Genomic DNA, 22,790 nt, shown 5'->3' on the forward strand with positions numbered 1-22,790 from the left:
TTACGAAGGGTTTCTCTTTGTCTGTGGCAAGTCTTCTTGCTTTAAAGTGTACTTTGTCTGCTGTTAGAGCAGCCCAACTTTTTGGGAGGAAGAGTCAATGTTGTATGTGGCAAATTTCATTCTCTCCTGTGTTACTTTCAACTTTTTTGTATTCTCTTATTCGAAGTAGATATAAGATAAAATGTTACCTGAGACAAGAGTTTTTAGAGCTAGTCTGATCTAACAGTCTCTGCTTTTTGATGTGTGTATATAGCCCGTTTACATTTAATGCAGTAACTGAGCTGCTTAGATTTAAAGCCTTCATCTTTCTGTTTATTTTCTATTTGTTACTTCCATTTCTTCTTTTTCGTCTTTTCTTGCCTTCTTTTGAATTGATCGGTATTTCTCTTTTTCTATTCTACTTCCCGGCCCCTTGGTGGGTCTGTGAATTACACATTCTTCCTACAAATTAGGTAGTTACCTTAGGGATTACAGCGTGCACTCTGACTTCTGAGAGCCCATTGTAAATTAGTACTTTTACTACTTCCTAGATGATGCAAGACCTTACAACTTTGACTGTATTCATGTTCCTCCCAGCTTTCGTGGAGGTGTCGTCATGTATCTGAATTCTAAATGTTTCTCAGCCCCATGAGACGTTATTTTTGTTTTCAGCAGTTAGTGTTTTAGAGTTACCACCTGTTTACCTTCCCCAGGGATCCCCACTCCTTCCTCCTTTCTTGTATTTCCACCCAAAACCATGTTCCTGCTGCCTGAAATTTCCTCTTCTAGGTGTGTTTTTAGTGTGAGTCTGCTACTAATAAACTCTTAGCTGTTGTTGGATCCAAACACTTCTTTATTTCATTTTCTTTTTTTTTTTATGTTCTCATTGTAGAATGTTTGTAATGTATGTTGACACTTTTGCTTTATCATTCGTGTTCTCCCTCCCTCTCTGCTTATTTTTCTCTTAGCCATTCATTAGTAAATTGCAGAAGTCCTATCCTTTCCCCCCTAAACCCCTAAATACTTCAGTGTCCTATGATCAGAGACACTCCCCTTTGACAGACTGTGATGATCTAATCCACGGTCCATATTCAGATGTCACCAGTTGTCCCAACTGTGTCTTGTCTACCTAAATGAATTGCATATGCCTGCTATGGCCCTCAACTCTCTTCTAGAACAATCCTCAGTCTTTCTTGGTCTTACAGGACTTTGACATTTTTGAAGAGTATGGGCCGGATATTTTTGTAGACTTTCCTTCCATTTAGGTTTGATACTTCTTCGTCAGTAGGTTACGTATTGTGTATTTTCAGTGGGAATATAATGCAGCTGTTATACCCTTTTCAGTCCTGTCATGTCTTATCCAGAGGTATATGAGGTCCGTTTGTCCTACTGTGACGTTAATTTTGATCATTTGGTTGAGGTGATATCTGCTGAGTTTCTCCACTGTGAAGTTACTGTAATTAATTAGCAACCTCAGGGTAATACTTTGAAATTATTAAATATCCTGTTCCACATCAAACTTTCACCTGCTGGTTTTATCATCATTCATTGGTGAATTTTGTCTCATCACTTATTTGTATCATGGTTGAAAAACAGTGATTTTCCATCCATTGTTTCTTTAACGCTCATTAGGCACCATTCTACCGTGAGGAACACCCTTCTCTTCTCTTGGTCATCGCCCAGGGGGGTCAGTCATCCTCCAGTGGGACCTGCTTCCTTTTTGTGAGGAATCATGTTGAGTTCATTTCGATTCTCCAGCGGGTAAATTTGAAGCTAGCAAGTATTTTATTTTGGCACTTTGGTGATGTCATTCCATTGTCCCTGGTTCCATCATTTCTGTAAAGAGCCAGCCAACTTTTTTTTTAAAGGTCAGGGAGGGGCAGAGGGAGAGGGTGAGAGAGAATCTCAAGCAAGCTCCATGCCTAGCACAGAGCCCAACTCTGGGCTTGATCCCATGACCTTGAGATCATGACCTGAGCTGAAATTGAGAGTTTGACACTTAACCGACTGAACTGCCCATGCATCCCAAGAGCCAGCCAACTTCTTTTTTTTTTTTTTAAGATTTTATTTATTTATTTGACAGAGACAGAGACAGCCAGCGAGAGAGGGAACACAAGCAGGGGGAGTGGGAGAGGAAGAAGCAGGCTCATAGCAGAGGAGCCTGATGTGGGGCTCGATCCCATAATGCCGAGATCACGCCCTGAGCCGAAGGCAGACTCTTAACCGCTGTGCCACCCAGGCGCCCCAAGCCAGCCAACTTCTTAACGTTGTTCCTCAGCAGGAAATGCCTCCGTTACTCCCCAGTGGGGGGTTATATCTAAAAAAAAAAAAAAAAAAATCTGGTTTTTATCAGTTTTACTATAATGTGCCTGGGTGTGGTTTTCTCTGTATTCACTCTGCTCAAGATTTGTAGCGATTTTTAAATCTGTGGCTTGATGTTCTCCATCAGTTTTGGCCATTTCTTCAAACATCGCACCTGCTGTGTTTTCTCTTTTCTCCTTTGGGGACTGTATTCGCATGGGTGTCAGGTCCCTTCATCATGGCCCAGATGTCACTTACCTTCTTTTACATGTTTTCCACCCATTCCCTTATTTCCCATCTAGCTACTTTCCACTGGCCCGTCTTCCGGTTCACCAGTGCTCTCTTCCCACTTTGTCTAATCTGTTGCTAAATCCTATTTGATTCTTAATTTTAGTCATAGTTTCCATTTTAGGATTTCTATTTGATTTCTGGTTTTAGTTCACTGGTAGGTTTTTATGCTTTATCCTCAGTTTTCTGAAACACATATGTTAGAGTTATTTACATTTCCGGACTGATGACTCCCATCCCTGAATGACCGGTAGACTGGTTTCTGTCACCTGCATTTTCTCTTAGTTTCTGTCACTGCATCCTGACTGAATGATGAGCTTGTGTAGAAGACACCGAGGCTTGGGATGATGTTATTTTCCTCTAGGGAGGATTTAACTTTTTTTCTGGCTGGCACGTTGAGGGAGAGCAGGTCATCGTGAACTGCTCGGGGCTGGTACATTTGGGGGTCACTCCCACCCAGGGCCGCGGCTCCACCAGGCTTCTCGGCTTAGAACTCCTGCCTTTTGCAGGATCCCCCATTTCCACGAGCCCCTGCTGGCCCTCACCCCGACACCTGTGCAGACACGTGCACACACACTCTCATGTGATCCTGCCATCTTTTTCAGATCGGCTGGTTTCCTTCAACATACGTAGAGGAGGAGGGCATCCAGTGATGGCGACAACATGGACGGGACTCGTGGGTTTTCTTGGAAGAGTCCAGCTCTGAAGTCTGTCTCGAGCCCTGTGATACAGAGAGGGACATGCCCGCCAACCTTCCAGTCTTCAACAGCCCATAGGGATGGGGAGGGTGTTCAAAATCCTAAATGCGAACCGGCCCACCGTCCGCCTGCCCTCGGTGGCCTGTCCTGGGTACGCTACTTGTACATAGAGGCGAGTTGGGCCGGCCCTGCCGTGGCTGCCACCACCAGAGCGCTAGGGAGAGGAAGTGCCAGTGGCGTTCTGAGCCAGGCTCTGGGTGACAGCTGAGGCTGGAGCTCATCTTGCCCCTGTCCTGTTGAGATGGCATTCGAGAGCCTAGGTTTGAACAGCAGGTGCCCTCCCAGGGAGGGCTGGGACAGCAGAGGGGACCCTCCCCCAGCCCCTTCTGCTCAGCCCTGATGCTCAGCCTGCCTGCTTCCTGCTGCTCCCAAGGGGAAGCTTTGGGCCTAGAGAGTCAGAAGGGACCAGAGCCAGGCCGTTTGCTGCAGCCCCGGCTCAGCCCCAGCTGTGTTCAGGTGTAGGAGAAGAGAGCATTGCTAGGGGGTCTGTGCGGGCCCCTTGACCTCCCCATGGCCCTCTGCACTAGGGGTGTGCAGACCGCCCAGGGCAGGTCCCTCTCTCAGGAGGGAGCCCTAGTGAACGATGAAGTTACCGACCCTGCCCCCCAGTCAATGGTGCTGTTCTTTGTCCTGAGTGCCAGGGGTGTGTCTGTCCTGTCCTGCTGCCAGGTGGGTACACCTTTTGTAAATCCTGATATGGGTGAGAAGAAAACAGAGTTTTCCCCTCGCTCGGTCCCTGCTGCTCACATTCCCCTCCAGGAGGAGGCCCCCCAGTGCCCCCCAGCAGGTGGCCCCTCTGGGTCTCCCGTGTCCTGCAAGGTGGCTCTGGGGGGTCTTCCCAGCTTTGGCACAGAATGTTAGTTCTAGCCCTTGGCAAGTCTTCCTCCTGCAGCCCATGAACTGGGCCTGTGGCCAGCTCGAAATAAGTGCTCTTGGGGGTGGCCTTACCCCCTGAACTCTCCCTCCTGCCGCCTCCTGGCCTTTGAGCTCCGGCTGTCTTGTCCAGACCCTTTTACTCTGCCTGGATGTTGCAGGATACCTAGGAATGCCGTCTCCCTGCGGGCTCCGTGCCACAGCTGCTGGAGAAACCCAGGTTACACGTGTCCCCTGTCCCTTGTTCGGCTGCCCTGCCCTGTGCAGAGGGAGGAGACCGGGCAAGGCTGGGCCTGGGGAAGGCTAGCCCCTCCTGGGGTGGGTGCTGGTTGCCACTCTGCACTCCTGGGCTTCCTCTGAAGTCAGCTGTGTGGCCTCCAGGCTCGGCTCACAAGCCCTGTGTCCCAGAATGGGGCAGTGGTGGGGAGCGGTCAGGGACAGTTAGCAGCAAGGGCAAGAGAGGAGGCGGCCTGCAGAGGCTTGAGAAGCCGGGGTGAACAGGATCGTGTCTGGGGACAGAGGAGCAAGGGGAGGGAAGCAAAGAGCTGGTCTCGGAGAGAGCAGCCCCCAGTCCCCATCATCAGGGTGCACCCAGCACTTTGCGCACAACCCGGGGCTCGGCCGGCCCGGCCGTGAGCCTGGGGTGGGGGGGGAGAACCAGCCAGCCCCTTTCATGTTTACTGTTGTCAGAAAGGTTTTATTTTTGTTGTTTTGTTTTTGGTTTGGCTTGTTTGTTTTTTAAGGGAAGAAAACAGTTTGTAATTATTTCATCCAAAGCTCCCATTATATATCTGTGAATAATAAGGAAAATATTTTATAATAGCAAGAAAAGGATGTATATTTGAGGTCATCGTGAAACAAGTCATCACGACCACGAAGGATACTGAGGAAACAGAAGTCAGAACCCTGGTTTTTGTGAATGTTTTGTTTTGTTTTTGTTTGTTTTGAAACATGTATTTGGTTTGGTTTGGTTTGACACTGCATGAGGCAGGAGGGGAGGCGGGCCGGGGACAGGCTGGGAAGCGGGTGGTTTCAGCAGGAGATAGGAGGCCCTCTGGAGGGGCTTTGGACCTGGGGGCCTGAGATTAGCTGTGAACACTTAGGAGCCCGATGCATGCGGGTCAGGGATCTGGGGGTCCCACAGCTGGTGATGACCCCAAATGGAACACAAACTGTACATTTGCCACTAGGTTTTTTCAGACCACAGTTTTTATTGCAAATAAACCGAAGTTCTTTTCTGCAGGCGTGGCTGGATCCTTCTGTGTCCAGGAGAGGCTGCCCCACCCACACACTGTCCGCCCAGGATACAGTGGCCTGGCTCAGACATAGGCCTCGGGGGTGGCCCAGCCTCGGGCAGAGGGTTCAGGTCCAAGAAGAGATCGTGGTGCCAGGGCCACGACCCAAGCACCTTCTCCCAGCTGGTCCAGTGCCACAGGTTTCCCGTGCAGTGTCCCGTGGGACCCTCCAGCAGCTGGCAGGGGCAGTGCCGCTGTCTTCCCGTTGGGAGGGGATTCAACCCTAGCCCTGCCATTCTGGCATGTTCTTCAGCTCCTAAGCCTGTTTCTTTATATGTATATGTTGGAGATAAAAGATAATATTCTCTCTAGAGAGTGGGTCTGAGGCCTATGATAGAGAAAATCAGAATAGTCAGGCAGAGATCGATTTCTCCCTATGGAGAAGCAGTCCAGACAAGGTAGACCAGGGATGGCTTGGTGCACCCCCTCACGCAGGCTCCTCCCCTCTTCAGCATGTGCCTCTATCCTCACTGTGGCCTCATGGTCCAAGGTGGCTGCTGGAGCTCCTGCCATCAAGGCTGTGGGCAGAGGCAGAGGCCGGCACAGTGCTTCCTCTTCCCTTCCTTACCCAGAGCTGAGGCATATGGCCCCTCCTGGCTGAGGTGGAAGCTGGGGACTGCAGGACTTGAACTGGACACATGGCCACCCTGGACACATGGCCACACCTCCTCCCTGTTACTGAGGAGACAGGAGAATACCGATGGGGTGGTTGACCAGCCCCAGGACCCACATCAGGGTTGTGAGGTTCAAGTGAGACCTGGAGCCTAGTGCATAGCTGGTGCTCAGCAAGGGTCAGATTTTGTTGCAAACCAGGGAGGTGAGTCCAGATGTTTGAGGTGACCCAGAGAGTGTTGGATCCCACCCCAGCCTTGGTCTCTGGGACCCAGAGCCCCAGAGTCTGGCTCACTCTGATGCCCCTGAGAACCAGATGGGAGGCCTGCCTTTTCTGAAGCAGCCCCCTGTCTGAGCAGATTTCTCAGGCATGAGGCCCCAAGAAGGCTGGTTGTCCTGACACCACCTCCCCCGAGAGCCAGCTCCAGTTCTGCGTTCTCATACCAATGCGGGGGTTGGACGGACCCGGATGCTTGCTCAGCAGCCCCTGGGCCAGTGGTCCCTGGCTGCCCTGTGCAGGGCTGAGCAAGTCAGAGAGAGCCCCAGGACAAGAAGCAGAGAGCCATGGTGCCTGGAGGAGAAGTGTGGGTGGACTTGGGAGTCCTGGGGGCTGAGGAGCTTTGAGGGGGGCCTCAAAAGCACCTGCTGTGGGGTCCTACCCAGGGAGGGTAGGAAGGCCCAGGCCTGCTCAAAGGCCCATGTGTGGATGGGGGTGGAGGCCAGGAGGGGAGAGAAGTCTGTCTGCCTGAGGTCACCCCAGAATGTGGGGAAGCCTCTCAGAGCCACACACTCCTGGTCAGATGGCCTGATGCCCATAGGGCTCCCAGAGCACCAAGGCATCATGCCCCTTAATTCTGACAAAGTGAACTTCCCTGGGTGGGGACACTGCAGAGGGTGCCATGTGGAGCTTTAGGAAAGTTCCCTGGACAAGACATGGGAGACACCCACTTTCTGAGGTGAGGTGGACACTTCTTTCTGCTCCTGCACCACAAACATAGGAACACCATATAAAACACAAGAGAATGGAAGAGGCTGAGCTTGGAACAAGCTGGCCTGTCCCAGAAAGGAGAGACACAAAGCCGGAGCAGATATTGGGAGCCAACACCAAGGTGGCCACTAGATTTCCGGCCCTCTGGGGTTGAGACTGGGAATTCCAACATTCAAGGCATTGGCTTCAGGACCTTGGAGGCCAGGAGCCGGAACTGGGTTCCTGTGCAAAGCTGGACATCTCAAGGAACAGCCCCATCGTGAAAAGGAAATGAATACACATGGATAAAACCAACACAGGATGGGACAAAGATTTCAATCAGTTTGTTAACTTTCCAGAAATAAAAGAATGAAAAGGTATACCATACTCTAAGACAAATTAACACAGAATGGTTAACCCTGGACTTCAAAGACAAAAAACCACAAATGCAGACAAGTTAAAAGTTAATGTCATGCCAAATAGATTTTAGAGCAAAACAAAAGGCATCATGAGTTTTAAAAGGCTTACTACAGAATGATAAAGCTCTCATTTAATTAAAAATATCACAGTTTTAAACTAGTATGCTCTTCATAATATAACCCCAAAATACATAAAGCAAAATTGACAGGAGATTGAAAAGAATGGGACAAACCCACAAGCATAGATGAGAGGTTTTAATACAACTTTCTCTCTTTCTTTCTGTAACTAAAAAGTCAAGCAAACATTGAAACAACAACAAAAAAGGATAGAGAGTAGAATAACATAATTAGCTATCGCATATGCAGAACATTGGGGCCTCTTGCAGAGTGCACATCATCTCCATGAAGATTTACCTTATACTGGCCCAGAAAGCAGACCCCAATGGATTTTAAATCCTCTAGTTTAGCTTCTCTCACTCACCATGAGTAGTGAGGTTAGAAATCAGTAATGAAAGGGCACTTGGGTGGCTCACATGGTTAAACGCCCAACTCTTTTTTTTTTTAAGATTGTATTTATTTATTTGACAGAGAGACAACCAGCGAGAGAGGAAACACAAGCAGTGGGAGAGGAAGAAGCAGGCTCCCAGTGGAGCAGGGAGCCTGACGCAGGGCTCGATCCCAGGACCCTGGGATCACACCCTGAGCCGAAGGCAGATGCTTAACAACTGAGCCACCCAGGTGCCCCTAAGTGTCTGACTCTATCTCAGCTCAGGTGTCAATCTCAGGGTCATGAGTTTGGGCTACATGCTCGGCATGAAGCCTACTTAAGAGAAATCAGTAATAAAAAATACACAAGAAACTTCCACATGTTTGCAAATTAAAAAACATACTTCTAAATAATTAATAACCAAAAAGGAAATTATAAAATATTTTTAATTTATTCTTAAATTTTAAAGGATAAAGATAATTGGTAACACAACTTGTATATTAATTGAAACTGAACTTGAACCGAAATTGGTGACCTTGACAGCTTGTAATACAAGAGCCAAGGACTGGAGATAGGCTTCCCTTCTTTCAGGCCGAAACAAAGCATTGATTCCTTGAACAAAAGTTTCATGTCTCTGTTAAGCATTTTCAAATTATCTATTTAAAATGTAATTTTTCCAAGTAGAAAATTACAAATCTATTAAGTGTGCACAAATTACAGGGTTTTGAAATTGCAGCTCTCGTTCCAATGGCTGTGTCATACTGTGGCTTGTCCCCACCGTTGGAGGAGGGGATGGTGGTGGGGAGCTCCCATGATAAGATTTTACATTTGTGAGTTCAACTCAGACTCCTGTTCTTTAGTCACGGCTGCTGTGTTTATATTCCCTAACGATTTAGTTTTGATCCTTCACTTTCCCCAGAAAAAGAAAATCCACATGTGCACATAGGATCTGTCTGGGAGTTTTGCTCACCTGGATTCTCTCTGGGTAATCATTCCACAGCTTGACACTTAATGTGCTGTTGGAGCTGTAATCCGATGGGTGCAGCAAGCCCCCCGGCCACAGTGCTCTGCAGCCCCATGCCAATCAGTGTGAGCCTTGGTCTGTTTGGATTATGATCTGGCCGTGAGGGATAGACAGCCTATAAGACAAGGGATGGCTATTTCGTGCTGACCTAACAATCTGGCAGCAACCCTGGCTAACGGTGTCATGGACCCAGGTCTTTCAGGGTTTTTTTGGTCCCCTGGATGTGGCCTCACAAGTTCACCTCATGGACCAAGATGCGACTTCAGCTCCAGCCCCTGAATCCACATTCCAGCCAATAGGAAGGAGAAGGAGCAGGGAAGGGGCATGACCATCTCTCTTGAAGGATACCTTCTGGAAGTTTCACTCGCCAACTCTCATTGGCCATAACTTGGTCATATGGCCACACCTGGCTGCAAAGAAGGCTGGGAAATGTAGTCTTTATTCTGGGTCCGATTACCCTAGAAGGACGAGAGAGTGGGGGAGGCAGGGAGGTGAATAGCAGCCTCTACCGATGAAGGCCCATGAGGGGTCTGCGGGGCAGAGACAGGTGGTCAGACCCCCTTGAGGCATATCTTGGTGACGGATGGGTTATCTTGATTCATGGGGAAAAGAACACTGAGCTTTCTCAGCCTCTCCACAGTCCAAGCCTACTTGGAATCTGAAAAGCACCCTGAATATTCCTCCATTCAGTCACTAAGCAAGCTATACCTGTGTCGCGTAGGGGGTAAAACCATGCACCCTGGGGAGAGAACGGAGGTTTTTATTTCAACTGCCCTGGTGGCTTTTTGGTCTGACATACTTTGTTTCTTAGGAGAAGGAGTCTCTCCTGACACCCCCTCTAAACCCCAAACCCTGACCCACGTGCTGCGTGCATGCAGCTGTTTCCCTCCCTGGTTAGTGAGCTCGGCAGGCTCAGCAGAAAAGGGACAGGCTGTGCTCCCAGGGTTGACACAGGCAGCCTGGCCAGGTGAGGGCCTCTTGTTTGTGGGTCCCGCACTCAGCTCCGCCAGCTCCTGGGGGAAGCTGTTGTCACCATTGGGGGAAGGTCACAGCCTCGTGTCACAGTCTGAAGCAGGACTGTGTTGGACACCACTGAGACATCATGTCACAGAAATACTGAAAGCAGAGCGATGGGAAAAGATGCACCAGGCGGGTGTCAGAGAAGGCGGAGAGACCATTGTTGGTATCAGACATAAAGCACTTTTGGGCAGAAAGCACGCTTTCGTATAAAAACCAGTCCGTGGGAACTGGCTCGTGCTGGCTCCCAAGAGCCTGTCCTGTACGCTTCTTTCCGACTCCAGGTTCAGTGACTCCTCGATGGCAGCTTGAAATTGGCCCTGGAGAAGGTATTTACACCAAGGACATCAGCCAATGCTCCCCACCTCAAGAGCCAAATGTTAAACGTCGAGCAGCACCCCACTGGATAGAGAGGTTCATTATTTCATGATAAAAAGGGACGATTAAATGCAAAGCTAGAACAATCCTGGAGCTTAATAGACTTCACAACATAGCCTTAAAATATATAAAATAAAAACTGGCGGAATCACAGGGAGAAATGGACACATCCCAGTAGGAGAGGGGGCGTCTCACGCTGTTCCCGGAAACCGAGACAAAGCCAACAGCCATCAGGAAGGAAGCTCCCTGCCAGGGGCGTGGTCCGTGGGAACACTGTGAGAGCGCGATGGAGTCCAGGCTGTCGGTCCCCGTGGGGATCCACCTTCCAGCCTGCCTGTGGGTTCGCTCTCTGGGCAGGTCCCTGTCCTGGGGCTGTGCCCCAACTCTGGGTCCAACTCTCCCAGGGTGTGTTACTCACATGCGGCCACCAGAGGCGATGTTTCCTAAAAAGGCTCAGAGTCCTGCAGGGCTGACGGCCTGGGGGTGACCAAGCCCCCACCCACCGTGGGCTGCTCCCCTCACCTAAGCACCCAGAGGGCTCTCAGATCCCAGGGCCAAAGATAGCTCTCCCCAGTCCTCTCGCCCCCTATTCACTGCAAAACCCACATTTCCCCAGTTGGGTTCTTGTTTGGGGGTGCTCTGGCCCTCCTGGAGCGGGGAGAGGAAGTTGTCTTTACCTTGGGCAATGCCTGGGGTTCGGGTCAGGGTTGAAAAAGCAAAACTCCCGGAGGCCAGCAGGGAGTGTGAAAGGGCAAAGCCGCAGGGTAGGGACAGTGACCAACTGGAGGAAACAGGCTCATCTAAGTGCCTCTGGCCAGGGTGTGGGCCCAGACCGCCTGTGTCCCAGCTTTTCAAGACCAGCTTGCAAATCTGGATTTTTATAGGAAATCTCCAGGGTAACACATAGGAAGATGTAAGCACAGCCTGAATCATGGGGGGCCTCCTGCCCCGGGCGGCCAGTGTGAGAGCCTAAAGGGCTTGGCTGACCGGGCCGGGGGTCCGGGTGGTGTTGGTGGGGTCTCGTGCCCACGGCCACTGTTTCCCCATCCTCGTCTCCCAACACCCTCGGCAGGAAGATCCTCCGAAGCTGTGTCCCGTCCCCCCGCTGGACAGTTGTGGGGCCTGTGGGGCGCCACCCCCCATGAAGCACTGGCCCCCCACCGGGCCCTGCAGGAGCTCAGCAGTGGGAGCCACCAGCTCCACCCGCCACGTTGTTGCACCCACAGAGAATCTGTGGGACCAGTCGCAGGGTGAAGAGGGGGCCCCGGGCCTGCACGAGGCTGCCCACCCCTGCTGTGTGTGTCCCAGGGGTCACAGGACACTTGAGCCTCCCATTCCTGGGGACCCCTGCATTCAAGTGGCCGCAGTCCTGAGTGTGTGGGGAGGGGGCGGGAGCCCCCTGCCTCTGGAGAGGGACCACCACCGAGCCCTGGATGATGAAACATCCTGTCCTCACGAAAGCATGGGGATAGTCGATGTACTGTTTTGGGGGTCTTTCTTGGAAAAGTAAAATCTTGAAGTGTAATTCCAGCCCTGAAGTCCTTCTGGAAACTTCCCGAACCCATCCGGCTCTGGCAGCCCTTGGCTATGTTCTGCTGCAGTCATTTCTCTGCTCTGAGAGGACATGTGGAAAATGCTCAGCACGCTGCTTGCCCCCCCCCACCCCCCCCCCGCCGTAGGGCCCTCAGGGTACCTCGCAGAGGCCCCGGGGGCCAGGCTGGGCGCCACCCACACCCCCCCCCCCCCCCGTCAGAAGTCAGCAAGCTGTCCTGTTGGTATTTGTGGTCCCTTTTTTGCAGGGCCGGGCACAGAGCTCCGTGGCTGAGCCTCCCCCCCCCCCCCCGCCCATCCCCCTGCTCCACCCTGGAAGTCTGCCCAGTCAGAGGGCGGCCTGCAGACGCCTCCCTCTGTCCTGGAAGCTGGGCCAGCGGCGGGGGCGGAGGGCGGGCTGGGGCCTGTGGAGAGGGCCGCCCAGGTGCACGCAGACCAGGCGGGCAAGGGACAGCCGGCTACAGGGGAGGTCCAGGGGCAGGGGGAGGGTTACCCCTCACACTCATGGGTCAAATGGGACTTCCCTTTGAGCCACGGGTTTCTTTAAAGTGCACTGAAAGTAGAAGATAATATACAGTAAATAAGTTACAAAACTTCCCTAAAATCAACACTGCAGGGGTTATAGTCCCTACTTCCCTGGTGGGGAAACTGAAGTTTGGCCAGAGGAGACCAGCCCGAGCTGGGACAGCAGGTTGGCAGCAGGACCCTGCCTCAGTGTCCCTGGCTGGAGCCTGGGCATCTCTGGAGCTGGCCCTCCAATGCCCAGGGGAGACGAGGTGGCTCACCCCCCCTCCCAGGCTGGAGCAGGGCTGATCGATCACGTCTACAGCCCTGACCCACAGCCCGGCCAGGCCACGGCCCCTGTCCAAAGTCCAGGGCAACCGTGCCACTCGCTCGGTTGGGGACAATTTTGCACCAGCTGTTGCCTTTGAGTGAGGGGCCAGGAGAGGTCTGGGCTGCCTTGGCCACTGCCCTGGGGCTGCAGGGACCCCTGTGTCCCTCACCCGTGCACCTCCTGTCTAGGGCTCTGACGGGGTTGCAGCCACGCTCCCTCTTCACGCTCCCCGACCTGTCCTTCACCCCATGGAGTGAGTGCAGCCTGGCCCCAGGCTGCTGGCCAGCTCCGCCCCCCCTCCTGGTCTCTGTGCCCTGGGCCCGTACACAGTCCCAGGGAAGCCTCACGCGGGTAGGGCAGCCTTCCATGGGGAGTGAGTGAGAGTCTCTGTCCAAGTGACGGGGACTGAGAATGGTAGTGGCACCTGGCCAGGCCAGAGCCCGGGCCACCTCCTCAAAGATGGTGGAAGGGAGGGCAGCTTGCTCAGGAGCGCCCCATCACAGCCAGCCTCACGGCTACCTCGCCCACACTCCCGCCCTGAATCTGTCATCATCCTGAACCCGGAGCCCCTCAACGGCTCTAAATTGTCTCTGGGTCTTCTAGTCGTGCTTTGCATACCGTAGGTGCTCAGTAAATGTAGAGGATGGACAAACTGGCAGCAAGACAGTCGGACAATTAATAAATTGAAATAAAGAAGGCAAACAAGAACACGATTCTTTGTCTCATCCGTAGTAATTACAGCGTGGTGCCCCTGCTCTTTCCCCTCTATCAGCAGCCAACGGAACACTGCTGCGAACTCACCACAGCCTAAATTCTACTCTCTTTGATCCGTGGGAGGCGGAGGTCGAATTTTATATCAACACCTATTCCGATTCTTCGTCCCCCCACAGGTGTAGGTGCGCAGTTCCTGGATTTCCTCTGGGTGTCTCCTCTGGGCATAGACAGAATGCCCTCCGCCCCCATAGTGTGCGGTGTGGCCTGAGGCAAGCTGGCTCCCCTCTCTGGTCCCAGTGCCCCAGCAGTCAAATGGAGGCAGGCCTTCCTGCCATGGGGAGCAGGGCGCCCCGCCGTGGGCAAACCAGAGGCGCCAGAGGGAGCCAGGAGCTCTGGAGCGTGGGCCACAGAGGGTCAGACTTCCCGGCTTGCCTCTGAAGGCAGTGAGCACCCCCGCCCTCGGAGTGAACAAACTGCAGCTGGGCGGGCAGGTGCCTGCTGGGGCCCGGGATCACCTCGCCAAGGAGCCCGCAGAACGCCACGGGGCCTGGCACAACCCTGTTGCTTACCCAGCACTTCTGCCCACCGCCTCTGTGCCAGGCTCAGTTCGGGGCATGGGGAGCACAGACAGGCAGCGGCAAACAGGGGTGCACGGGGCCCCCCGCGGCATACCTGTAACCCGTTTTAGAGATAAGGGAGTGAGGTCACCTGCCCCATCACCCCGTTCACAGCCCAGCTCTGCTGCCCGCTGGCCTGCTGCCCTGGCCCTGGAGAAGCCCGAGGCGGTGGGCGGTGCATCCGCGCGCGGGCGGTGCGGCCTGGGGGCGGGGCCGGGGGCGGGGCCGGGGCCGGGGCCGGCGGTTCCGGCCCGGCAGCGGCTGAGAAGGAAGGAGGGGACGGCGCCCAGCAGCCCCTGGGCCGGGCACAGGCAGGCCTCTCGGCGCGCAGGGGTGTCGCGGCCGGCCGGAGGCACGCCCCTCAGGAGGAGCGGGGGCCCGGGCCCTCCCCCGGGGCGGGCGGGGCTGGGACAGACCGGAGTCGGCCAGGACTTCTTTCTGCCTCCGGCTGCAGTGACCATCTGGCCGGGTGGGCACGACCTCAGGTCCCTGTGTGCGTGGTGGGGGCCCGGGCACCCACCCTGCCCTCCTTCACCAGGCGAAGGCTGGGCCAGCTCTTTTCTCCATCAGCCTGCCTCACCCCACAGCCTTTGACGAGGGCTGCTCTGGCTCCTGCTTCACAGCTCAGGTGAAGTCGCTCAAGCCCAGACCCGTCCCTCCGCCCCCCAGCCCTGGGCTGTCCTGCACCCTCACCCCTGGTAACGCACGGGCCACACTGCTGACCGGGCAGGAGAGAGCTGGAGGGGCAGGAGAGCAAGTTAATGTTGAAGCAGCTGCTTCTGGTGGGAGGGGTGCCCAGGGGGCCCCCGGCGCTGCCCAGCTGGGACCGCAGGCCTGGCCAGAGTGCAGGGAGGGGGCAGGTGGCCACTTCCGGGGGTCAGCAGCTCCGTGGAGATTGGAGGGAGAGATTGGAGGGAGGGAGGAGGCCGGGCCAGAGGCTGAGCAGGAGCGCTGGGCAGTGCGCGTGGGGGCGGAGGGCAAGTGCCCAGCCTTGACCATGCCAGCAACCACATGACGCCGACTTTCCACTGGTAGGGCACCACTCCTGGGGGCTCCACGACGATTTGGGAAATTCGAGGACGAAAGGTAAGGACAGAGACAGGCCCAGAGGTGCACCAACCTGTGCCCAGGGCACCTCTGCGGGCAGAAGGGCAGGCGGGCTGCCAGACCATGGGACTGACATGCCCCATCACCCTCACCCTCACCCCCTCACACACCACAGGTCTCTGCCCCTCCCCTGCCCCCACTCACCTGGGAGGGGTCCCTGTTGGGTGGGGGGCAGGCAGCCCTGACCAGCCTGAGTGCTGGGCCCCTCACACACATCCTCACCAATGAGTTGGCTCCCCCCAGCCTTCCCTGCCCCAAACCAGGCCCTGGGAGAGCCTGCAGCCTTGGGCTGCATGTGGGCCTGGCCTTGCTCCCCAGCTGGGCCACAGAGTGGTCCTGTGACCTCGGCTACCTTGGAGGGCCTTCCTGTACCTTGGTCTCCTGCCCTGTAAAATGGGGACAGCAGTCATATGGGCTTGAGAGCATCTTTTGTTTGGTGTGTGGGGCACTCTTGGAAACAGAGGTCAACTCTTTAATTAGTTCATTGATATCAGTCATGACTTAATGCAGGTGGATTCGAGACTAAATCCCTCTTCTGTGTCCTGCTGACCCTGGAAGTGGGCCCAGGAGCCCCTCCGAGGGTCCTTTCCTCTCCAGGTTGGGCAGGACACACCCCCAGGGAGACACTTCTCTGGCATTTTCGCTCCTGAGGAGGTGGACTTCCTGTCACTTTCCAGGCTTGGGAGGGCTTCCTGAAGGAGGAGGGATTCCAGGTGAGCCCTGAAGGCCACTGGGGGACACAGGAGGAGGAGGCGACGGCTGAGGGCAGGGAGGGGGTTACCCATGAACATGGCTTCCCCTCGTCTCACGCTCCCATCTGTGTCCAGGTGACACCCCCTGGGGGCTGCCACCTTCCTCAGTCTCCCCCCTGCCTGTCCCAGCGGCACACTGCTGTGCCAGGGGCTCTTCCTCAAACACAGAGCCGTGGGGCCAGGCACTCGGGAAGACACCCCGGGGAAGTGTCCTGAGCCCCAGGGGCTCTCAAGGCCCCCTCCCCCTCAGCCTACCCTTCCCCCCTCCCACTCTCGAGGTCATTTCTCTGGGTCCTGGGTCCCCCTGAGACCTGAGCTCCTTGTCCTCAGCTCTCAGATCCCCTGCCCTCCTCCCTGGCCTCCCTCACGGGTGACCCTACTTCCCCAGGCCGCATCTCGCCCCTCCCCTCCACCTCCCCTGAGCCCCCTTCAACCGTCCCGCGCCCATGCTCTGTCACAGCCCCATCACTGTCTGTGCCCCTGGAAGGCAAGGAGAGGCGGGACGGGACGGAGGGCAGGCCACTCCAGATGGGCAGGTAGCAGGGCTAGCCAGCAAGGGGTCTCACACATGAGGCTTGTCTTGTGGCCTGAAGACGAGTAGGTCTCTGCCCCCAGCTGCCAGATCATAGTTTCTATAGAGGCCTTACGGGGCTCAGTCACACACACCGTCCAGAGGGTCTCGATGACACGTTGCTCCCTCAAGCCTGCATCCCTGGAAGTGGCTCCCACGGTGGAAACAGGGCACCGGGTTGGGCGGAGACGAAATGTACATTCCCAGGCAGGGGAGGGGGTGAGGAGCCTCTGACTGCCTGGGCCCAGCTCCAGGGGCGGACCCGGACCTTCTGCCTCCCACCGTGGTCGCTGTGGGTCTGGCCAGAGCCAATGATCCCTCCAGACCCTCAGTACGCCCGCCCTAGAGTGCAGGCGCGATTGGGCCCCGGGGAGGCGGTGAAGGAAGGAGGGTATGGGGGGTGGTCCCCTGGGCCTCACCTGGTGCACCCCCACTGTGCCCCTCAGCACCCCAGCCAGCACTGACTCTCTCCCCAGCTCCCTGCAGCGCTGAGCCCGGAGTCTCCATGGCCTCGCTGAGCAGAGCCCTGCGTGTGGCCGCCACCTGCCCTCGCCGGGGCCTGGGGCCACGCGCACTGACCAGCCGAGCCGGCCCGACCAGCGAGAAGAGCGTACCCTACCAGCGGACCCTGAAAGAGGCCCAGGGCCCCTCGGCGTTGGCCCAGGGCCCAAGCCAGCCCCTGCCCAGCACAGCCGACGTGGTGGTCATCGGCGGGGGCAGCTTGGGCTGCCAGACCCTGTACCACCTGGCCAAGCTGGGCGTGAGAGGGGCGGTGCTGCTGGAGCGGGAGCGGCTGACCTCTGGGACCACCTGGCACACGGCGGGTAGGGGCACACGGCGGGTAGGGGCTGGGGCGGGGGGCCCGCGGCGGGCGGGGGCCAGGAGGGACTGGACGCAGTAGGGGACCCTTCCGGGGGAGACGGCTAGAGGCTTGTTAGAGGCAGCTGAGCGGAGGAGGAAAGACATGGAGAAAAGATGCAGGGTCATCTGAAGGTGGACAGCTGGGGGGCCCTCTTTGCCCCCCATGTCTCTGAAGCGCTGTGGTGGGGAGGAGGGAACAGAGCTAAGACAAGAGCTGGGAGCCCAGGCGGCTGTGTTCCAAGAACAGAAGCCCCTCCCCGGACAGACCCCGGGGAGGAGGGGCGTCCCAGGCCAGCACGGAGCATGGACGGGGGCAGGAGCCATTGGTGACACAGAGCGCTGTCCTCCGTGGGCACCAGAAGCATCCACGACCCTCATCCTAACTAACCAGGGACATGTAGTAAGCACCTACTGTGTGCATGTTGCCACATCCTCCTAACTAACCAGGGGCATGTAGTAAGCACCTACTGTGTGCGTGTTGCCGCATCCTCCTAACTAACCTAGTGGCATGTAGTAAGCGCCTACTGTGTGTGTGTTGCCACATCCTCCTAACTAACCTAGTGGCATGTAGTAAGTGCCTACTGTGTGCGTGTTGCCACATCCTCCTAACCAGGGGCATGTAGTAAGCACCCACTGTATGCGTGTTGCCACATCCTCCTAACTAACCGGGGGCATGTAGTAAGCACCCACTGTGTACGTGTTACCACATCCTCCTAACTAACCGGGGGCATGTAGTAAGCACCCACTGTGTGCGTGTTGCCACATCCTCCTAACTAACCGGGGGCATGTAGTAAGCACCCACTGTGTGCATGTTGCCAGGGCAGCCAGCCTGGGAGCTAGCTGAAATCTGCCCGCTTTGGTGGGGTAAACATTCCCACATCGGCTAGTATCACGCTGCCAGCGGGAGGGCACCGAGCCCGGAGCTGGGAGGAGGTTCAGACATCACATGGCCCGCACACCACTGCCCCTGCCTTCCCGCTCTCCCACCTCAGCTGGGCAGGCGAGCCTCTCCCCTCACTGTTAGAGCGGTCTCGGGCCTGGCTAGCCGCCGCCCAGACTCTACTCTGTGGGGAACAGCTTTGTTATTGGACGGTCTGCGCGTGGGCTTCAGCGGGTCCAGCTTGGGGTCCCGGCCCCATCATTACATGCTCTGTTGTCCTGGCTATGGGACTGTTTGGTACCATTTGATTTCACTGTAAAATCAGGGATGCCTGGGTGGCTCAGTCGGTGAAGCGTCTGCCTTCAGCTCAGGTCGTGGTCGCAGGGTCCTGAGATCGAGTCCCGCATCGGGCTCCCTGCCCAGCGGGGAGTCTGCTTCTCCCTCTGCCTCTGCCTGCTGCCCCCTGCTCGTGCTCTGTCTCTCAGTCTCTCTCTCTCTCAAATAAGAAAATGTCTTAATTTCACTATAAAGTCATCATGCCCACCCCGTGGGGCTGCTCTGTCTGCCTGTGACAAGCTCAGCCCCAGTCTTGGCACGCAGTAAGTGCTCAATAAATGGGACCCCCGATATTACCACAGTGTGAGCTGCCCAGGGGCCAAAGGCCCGTCCCCCAAATCAGATTCGACCCCGTGATTTCTGGCTCATCAACCTCCCGGAGCTCCCCGTGGGCTACAGAGAAAGACCCAGGCCCTCTGCCGGACCTTCGGGAGCCCCAGCTGGCACAGCGCCTTGCGGGGGCCTGACGGTGCCCCTCGCCTTCCCGGCCAGGCCTGCTGTGGCAGCTGCGGCCCAGCGACGTGGAGGTGGAGCTTCTGGCCCACACGAGGCGCGTGGTGAGCCGTGACCTGGAGGAGGAGACGGGGCTGCACACAGGCTGGATACAGAACGGGGGCCTGTTCATCGCATCCAACCGGCAGCGTCTGGACGAGTACAAGAGGCTCATGTCGGTGGGTGTGGCCCCGCCGGGGGTGGGGAGCTCCCAGTCCTGGGGAGCTGGGGCAGCACGGCTCGGGAAAGGAGCTCTGACAGATCCGGGTCACCATCGGACCCAGATGCTCTTGCTGCTGGGCCACCTGGGGCAAGCGGCCATGCCTCCCCGAGCCTCAGCCTCCTCGCCTTTAAAATGGGCCCATATTGTGGAGCGTGATGCGCTGAGCCCTGGACACGGGAGAGGCCCGGTACGTGGAGCTCTCACTGCCGCCGTGCTCAGTGCTCACCGGAGACAAGCTACGTATGATCGCACCCCTAGGGGCAGTGCCCACACTTCTCCCCCCTCCCCCACCACAGACAGGCCTGGGGAGGGCGGGTGTCCGGGAGACTGGGAGAGAGGCTTATGCTGCTGCCGATCCTTGGATTGGGCTGGGGCGCTGTTTCGTAACCCAGAGCGGCCAGGCCTGGACCCCAAATCCCAGGACAGGCTGCTCCAGCGATCTGTCCTTTATGGAACGCCGACTGAATCCGTGCTCAGGGCCCAGCGAGCAGAACCAGCCGTGTGGCCTGCAGGGGCTCATTGTCACAGGGATGCTGAGGCCCCTGGGTGCCCAGGCTGGAGGCAGCGGCCCCTGGCTTCACTAGAACAGGTCTGGGTCTCTGGTCCTAGGAGCGGCCCCCATTCTGCCTTCTCCTCCCTTAGCTCGCTCATCGGCTGGGACAGAGGCCTCCAAGGGAAGGCCTCCAACCTTGGAGCCCAAGTCCCCAGCAGCTGAGAGGCTTTCGCCCCTTTGCAGCCACAGTTCTTAGCCAGAGAGTCTGACTTTCTGGTTGGGCAGAGCCTGTCCCGGTTGTGATGCCTGGGAACAGTCGATCGGCCGCCCCTGGGCCACTCAGATGCGATGGTGTGGCCTGTCCTGCTAAGTCAGGGCCTGGGCCAGAGGCACTGGTTGGTCTCCTGGGAGGGAGCTGGTCAGGTAGGAGAACTGATCCTCAGTCTCAGAACCCTTCCAGCCCCGTGGGGGTTATTTGTGTTCGATTGTGGAAGAAGCCCTTATGCACCGGAGACTGGTCTAAGCTCAAGGGGTACCGACCACATAAACCCTTATCACCCCCATGCCCCCAGGGGACTTGAGGTCATTGGTGTCAGAGCTGGGTGAAGGTGGGCCGGCTCCAGCGCCTGCTCCTGCACACGACACCATGCTCCTTACCCTTGTGCGGAGATGGCCGCAGGGACGGGCGGCTGGGGCATGGTGACCAGGGAAGGCTGCCTGGAGGAGGTGGGGTTGGAGGCACAGACGGGGAGGAAAGCAGCCAGAGGAGGTCTGTGCCCTGAGGGCTGAGTCCCTTCGCTCTCGGTCCCCCTAGCTGGGCAAGGCGTATGGCGTGGAGTCGCACGTGCTGAGCCCGGCAGAGACCAAGGCACTGTATCCGCTGATGAACGTGGACGACCTGTACGGGACCCTGTATGTGCCACAGGACGGGACCATGGACCCCGCCGGCACTTGCACCGCTCTCAGCAGGGCTGCTGCTGCCCGGGGAGCACAGGTACCGACCACCACCGGGCCCTGTGTCCCCCGCTCCCAGCCCGAAGGACCCGGGGGCCCTGCTGGACGAGCGCGTCCTCTCAGAATCTCATCCGTGCTTTTCATTGTTTATCCCGGATGTGCACAGAGTTGTAGAAAACATTGGAAAAAATCAGCAAAAAGGAAGAAATGGAAATCCCCCAGAGGGGACATATGTTGACGTTTTAGATCTACCCCCAAATACGTTTTAGGAATTTATATTTTTATAGGAAGAACCAAGCCGCGCTGCTCCGTGGCCTTTTGACTGAAGGCTGGACTGCAGACATCCGTGAGCAGAGCCAGCCTTGCCTTTTAGAAGTCACTTAATGAGAAAGACCCCGTGTGTCTGGGGACACGTCCTCTAAGTCAGGGAGCGCACGGGGTTAGCTTCTGGTGCTGTGGTTACCCCACTTCCCCGGCTGTGTCGCATGACGTGGCCCCAGCAGGAGCAGGGGTCCCGGGTCCCGTCTGAGCCGGAGGAGCCGGTAACCACGGGGGCGGTCGGCACCCTCACCGAGGCCTGCCTGGCTCTGGATGCAGCCCCTCTCGCTCCCAGGTCATCGAGAACTGCCCAGTGACAGGCATCCGCGTGCGGACTGACGACTTTGGGGTGCGGCGGGTCGCTGCCGTGGAGACAGAGCACGGCTCCATCCAGACGCCCTGTGTGGTCAACTGTGCAGGTGGGCAGGGGTCTGTCCCGGCTCTCGGGCGGCCATGCTGGCTGCCCCCTAAGCCTGGCCTGTCTCCGGGTGGGGGCCTGCGTGGGACAGACAGGACCGCAGAGGCGCCCTCTGCCCACCGGGCTGGCAGCCCCGCCTGGGGCCGCAGAGCCGACCTGTCCCTGCTCTGCCCGCAGGCGTGTGGGCCGCCGCCGTGGGCCGGATGGCTGGAGTCAAGGTTCCGCTGGTGGCCATGCACCACGCCTACGTTGTCACCGAGCGCATTGAGGGCATCCAAGTAGGTACTTCGACGGCCCCAGACCCCCGTCAGGCTGTGGGAGGCGCAGGGACCTGGCTGGAACCCCAGCGCTTACGGGTGGCGAGACCCTTGTGGGTTCCCTCTCCACCCTGAGCCTCAGTCACCTCATCTGTGAAATGGGCATCATCACACTGGGTGTTTGGGGTGGGGTCAGAGTTAAATGAAGGAACCCCCTGGTGCTGACCCCTGGACCTTCGGGGCACAGCTCCTCAGTGATGCCCAAGCCTGGGTCCTGCATGGGGTGGCCCGTCTGGGGCTTTGCCGTGTTCTGCACCCCAGGTGCTTGGTCAGGGGGACCCGTGCGTGTCTTCACACTCCCTAAGGCACCCTGGAGCCAGTGTCCCAGATGCGGATTCCGGACCCTCAGATCTGCCCTGGGGGCTTGGAGAGGTGTCTGCCAAGGGAGACGGGGGGGGGGCCTGTGCACCCCTGCCCTCTCTCCTCTTCTCCCCTTCTCATCTCCCTCCCCCCCCCACTGTGGTGCAGGCTGATAGCTTCCTGTCACCTTGTCAATGACCACTCCTCTTTTCTTCCATCTCTCCCTCGCTCCCTCCCTCCTTTCTCTGCCCATTCAGCTCCCCCTTCCTGTCTCCCTTACCATCCATCATTCATGAACCAGTAACCCGCCATTCCATATAACCCTCCCTCCTTCCTCCCGCTCACCAACGAACATTGACTGCTGTGTCCCAGGCCCTATTCTAGAAACCAGAGCTGTAACAGAGGAAACAACCCGGTTCTTATCGGGCTGGAGCTGGGGGCAGGTACAGATCGGTAAAGGAGCAATTCCCAAGCAGGCTGATGGGGCCCTGCGGAGGTACGCGGGGGGCTCCAGGGACTCCTAGCCCAGGGAGTGGTGTGGGGGGGGGCGTGCAGCCCAGGACCTGCAGGCAGTTCAGGGGGGCTGAGGGGGTGGGGGGGGACAGTGTGAGGTGGGGCTCTGCAAAGAGGGTCCTGCCCCAGACCAGTCTGGC

The 22,790-nt window shown here is 56.9% G+C and overlaps 2 protein-coding genes across 6 annotated transcripts in view; both read left to right on the top strand.

Moving 5' to 3' along the window:
• The window catches only part of VAV2 (vav guanine nucleotide exchange factor 2), a 168,240-nt gene extending 162,799 nt beyond the window's left edge, over positions 1-5,441 (top strand). For both annotated transcript variants that reach the window (XM_045771281.2, XM_045771280.2), the window contains one exon: positions 3,174-5,441. In XM_045771281.2, the coding sequence (XP_045627237.2) occupies positions 3,174-3,221 (48 nt within the window). In that variant the 3' untranslated portion in view covers positions 3,222-5,441. The remainder of the gene's footprint in view (positions 1-3,173) is intronic.
• An 8,919-nt stretch (positions 5,442-14,360) lies between these two features.
• The window catches only part of SARDH (sarcosine dehydrogenase), a 59,589-nt gene continuing 51,159 nt past the window's right edge, over positions 14,361-22,790 (top strand). Inside the window, exons 1-8 of one of the 4 annotated variants that reach the window (XM_087869224.1) lie at positions 14,361-14,743; positions 15,151-15,201; positions 15,781-15,935; positions 17,022-17,369; positions 19,115-19,293; positions 20,645-20,824; positions 21,398-21,521; positions 21,698-21,798. In XM_087869224.1, coding sequence (XP_087725350.1) covers positions 17,051-17,369; positions 19,115-19,293; positions 20,645-20,824; positions 21,398-21,521; positions 21,698-21,798 — 903 coding nt within the window. In that variant the 5' untranslated portion in view covers positions 14,361-14,743; positions 15,151-15,201; positions 15,781-15,935; positions 17,022-17,050. Of the gene's footprint in view, positions 14,744-15,030; positions 15,202-15,780; positions 15,936-17,021; positions 17,370-19,114; positions 19,294-20,644; positions 20,825-21,397; positions 21,522-21,697; positions 21,799-22,790 lie in introns of those variants that run through there. The other 3 variants (XM_045771024.2, XM_045771023.2, XM_087869223.1) reach the window with 3 other exon arrangements.

The sequence above is a fragment of the Ursus americanus genome, chromosome 18, assembly GCF_024610735.1.
Source record: "Ursus americanus isolate L20-20 chromosome 18, mUrsAme1.1.p, whole genome shotgun sequence".
NCBI classification, from domain to species: domain Eukaryota; kingdom Metazoa; phylum Chordata; class Mammalia; order Carnivora; family Ursidae; genus Ursus; species Ursus americanus.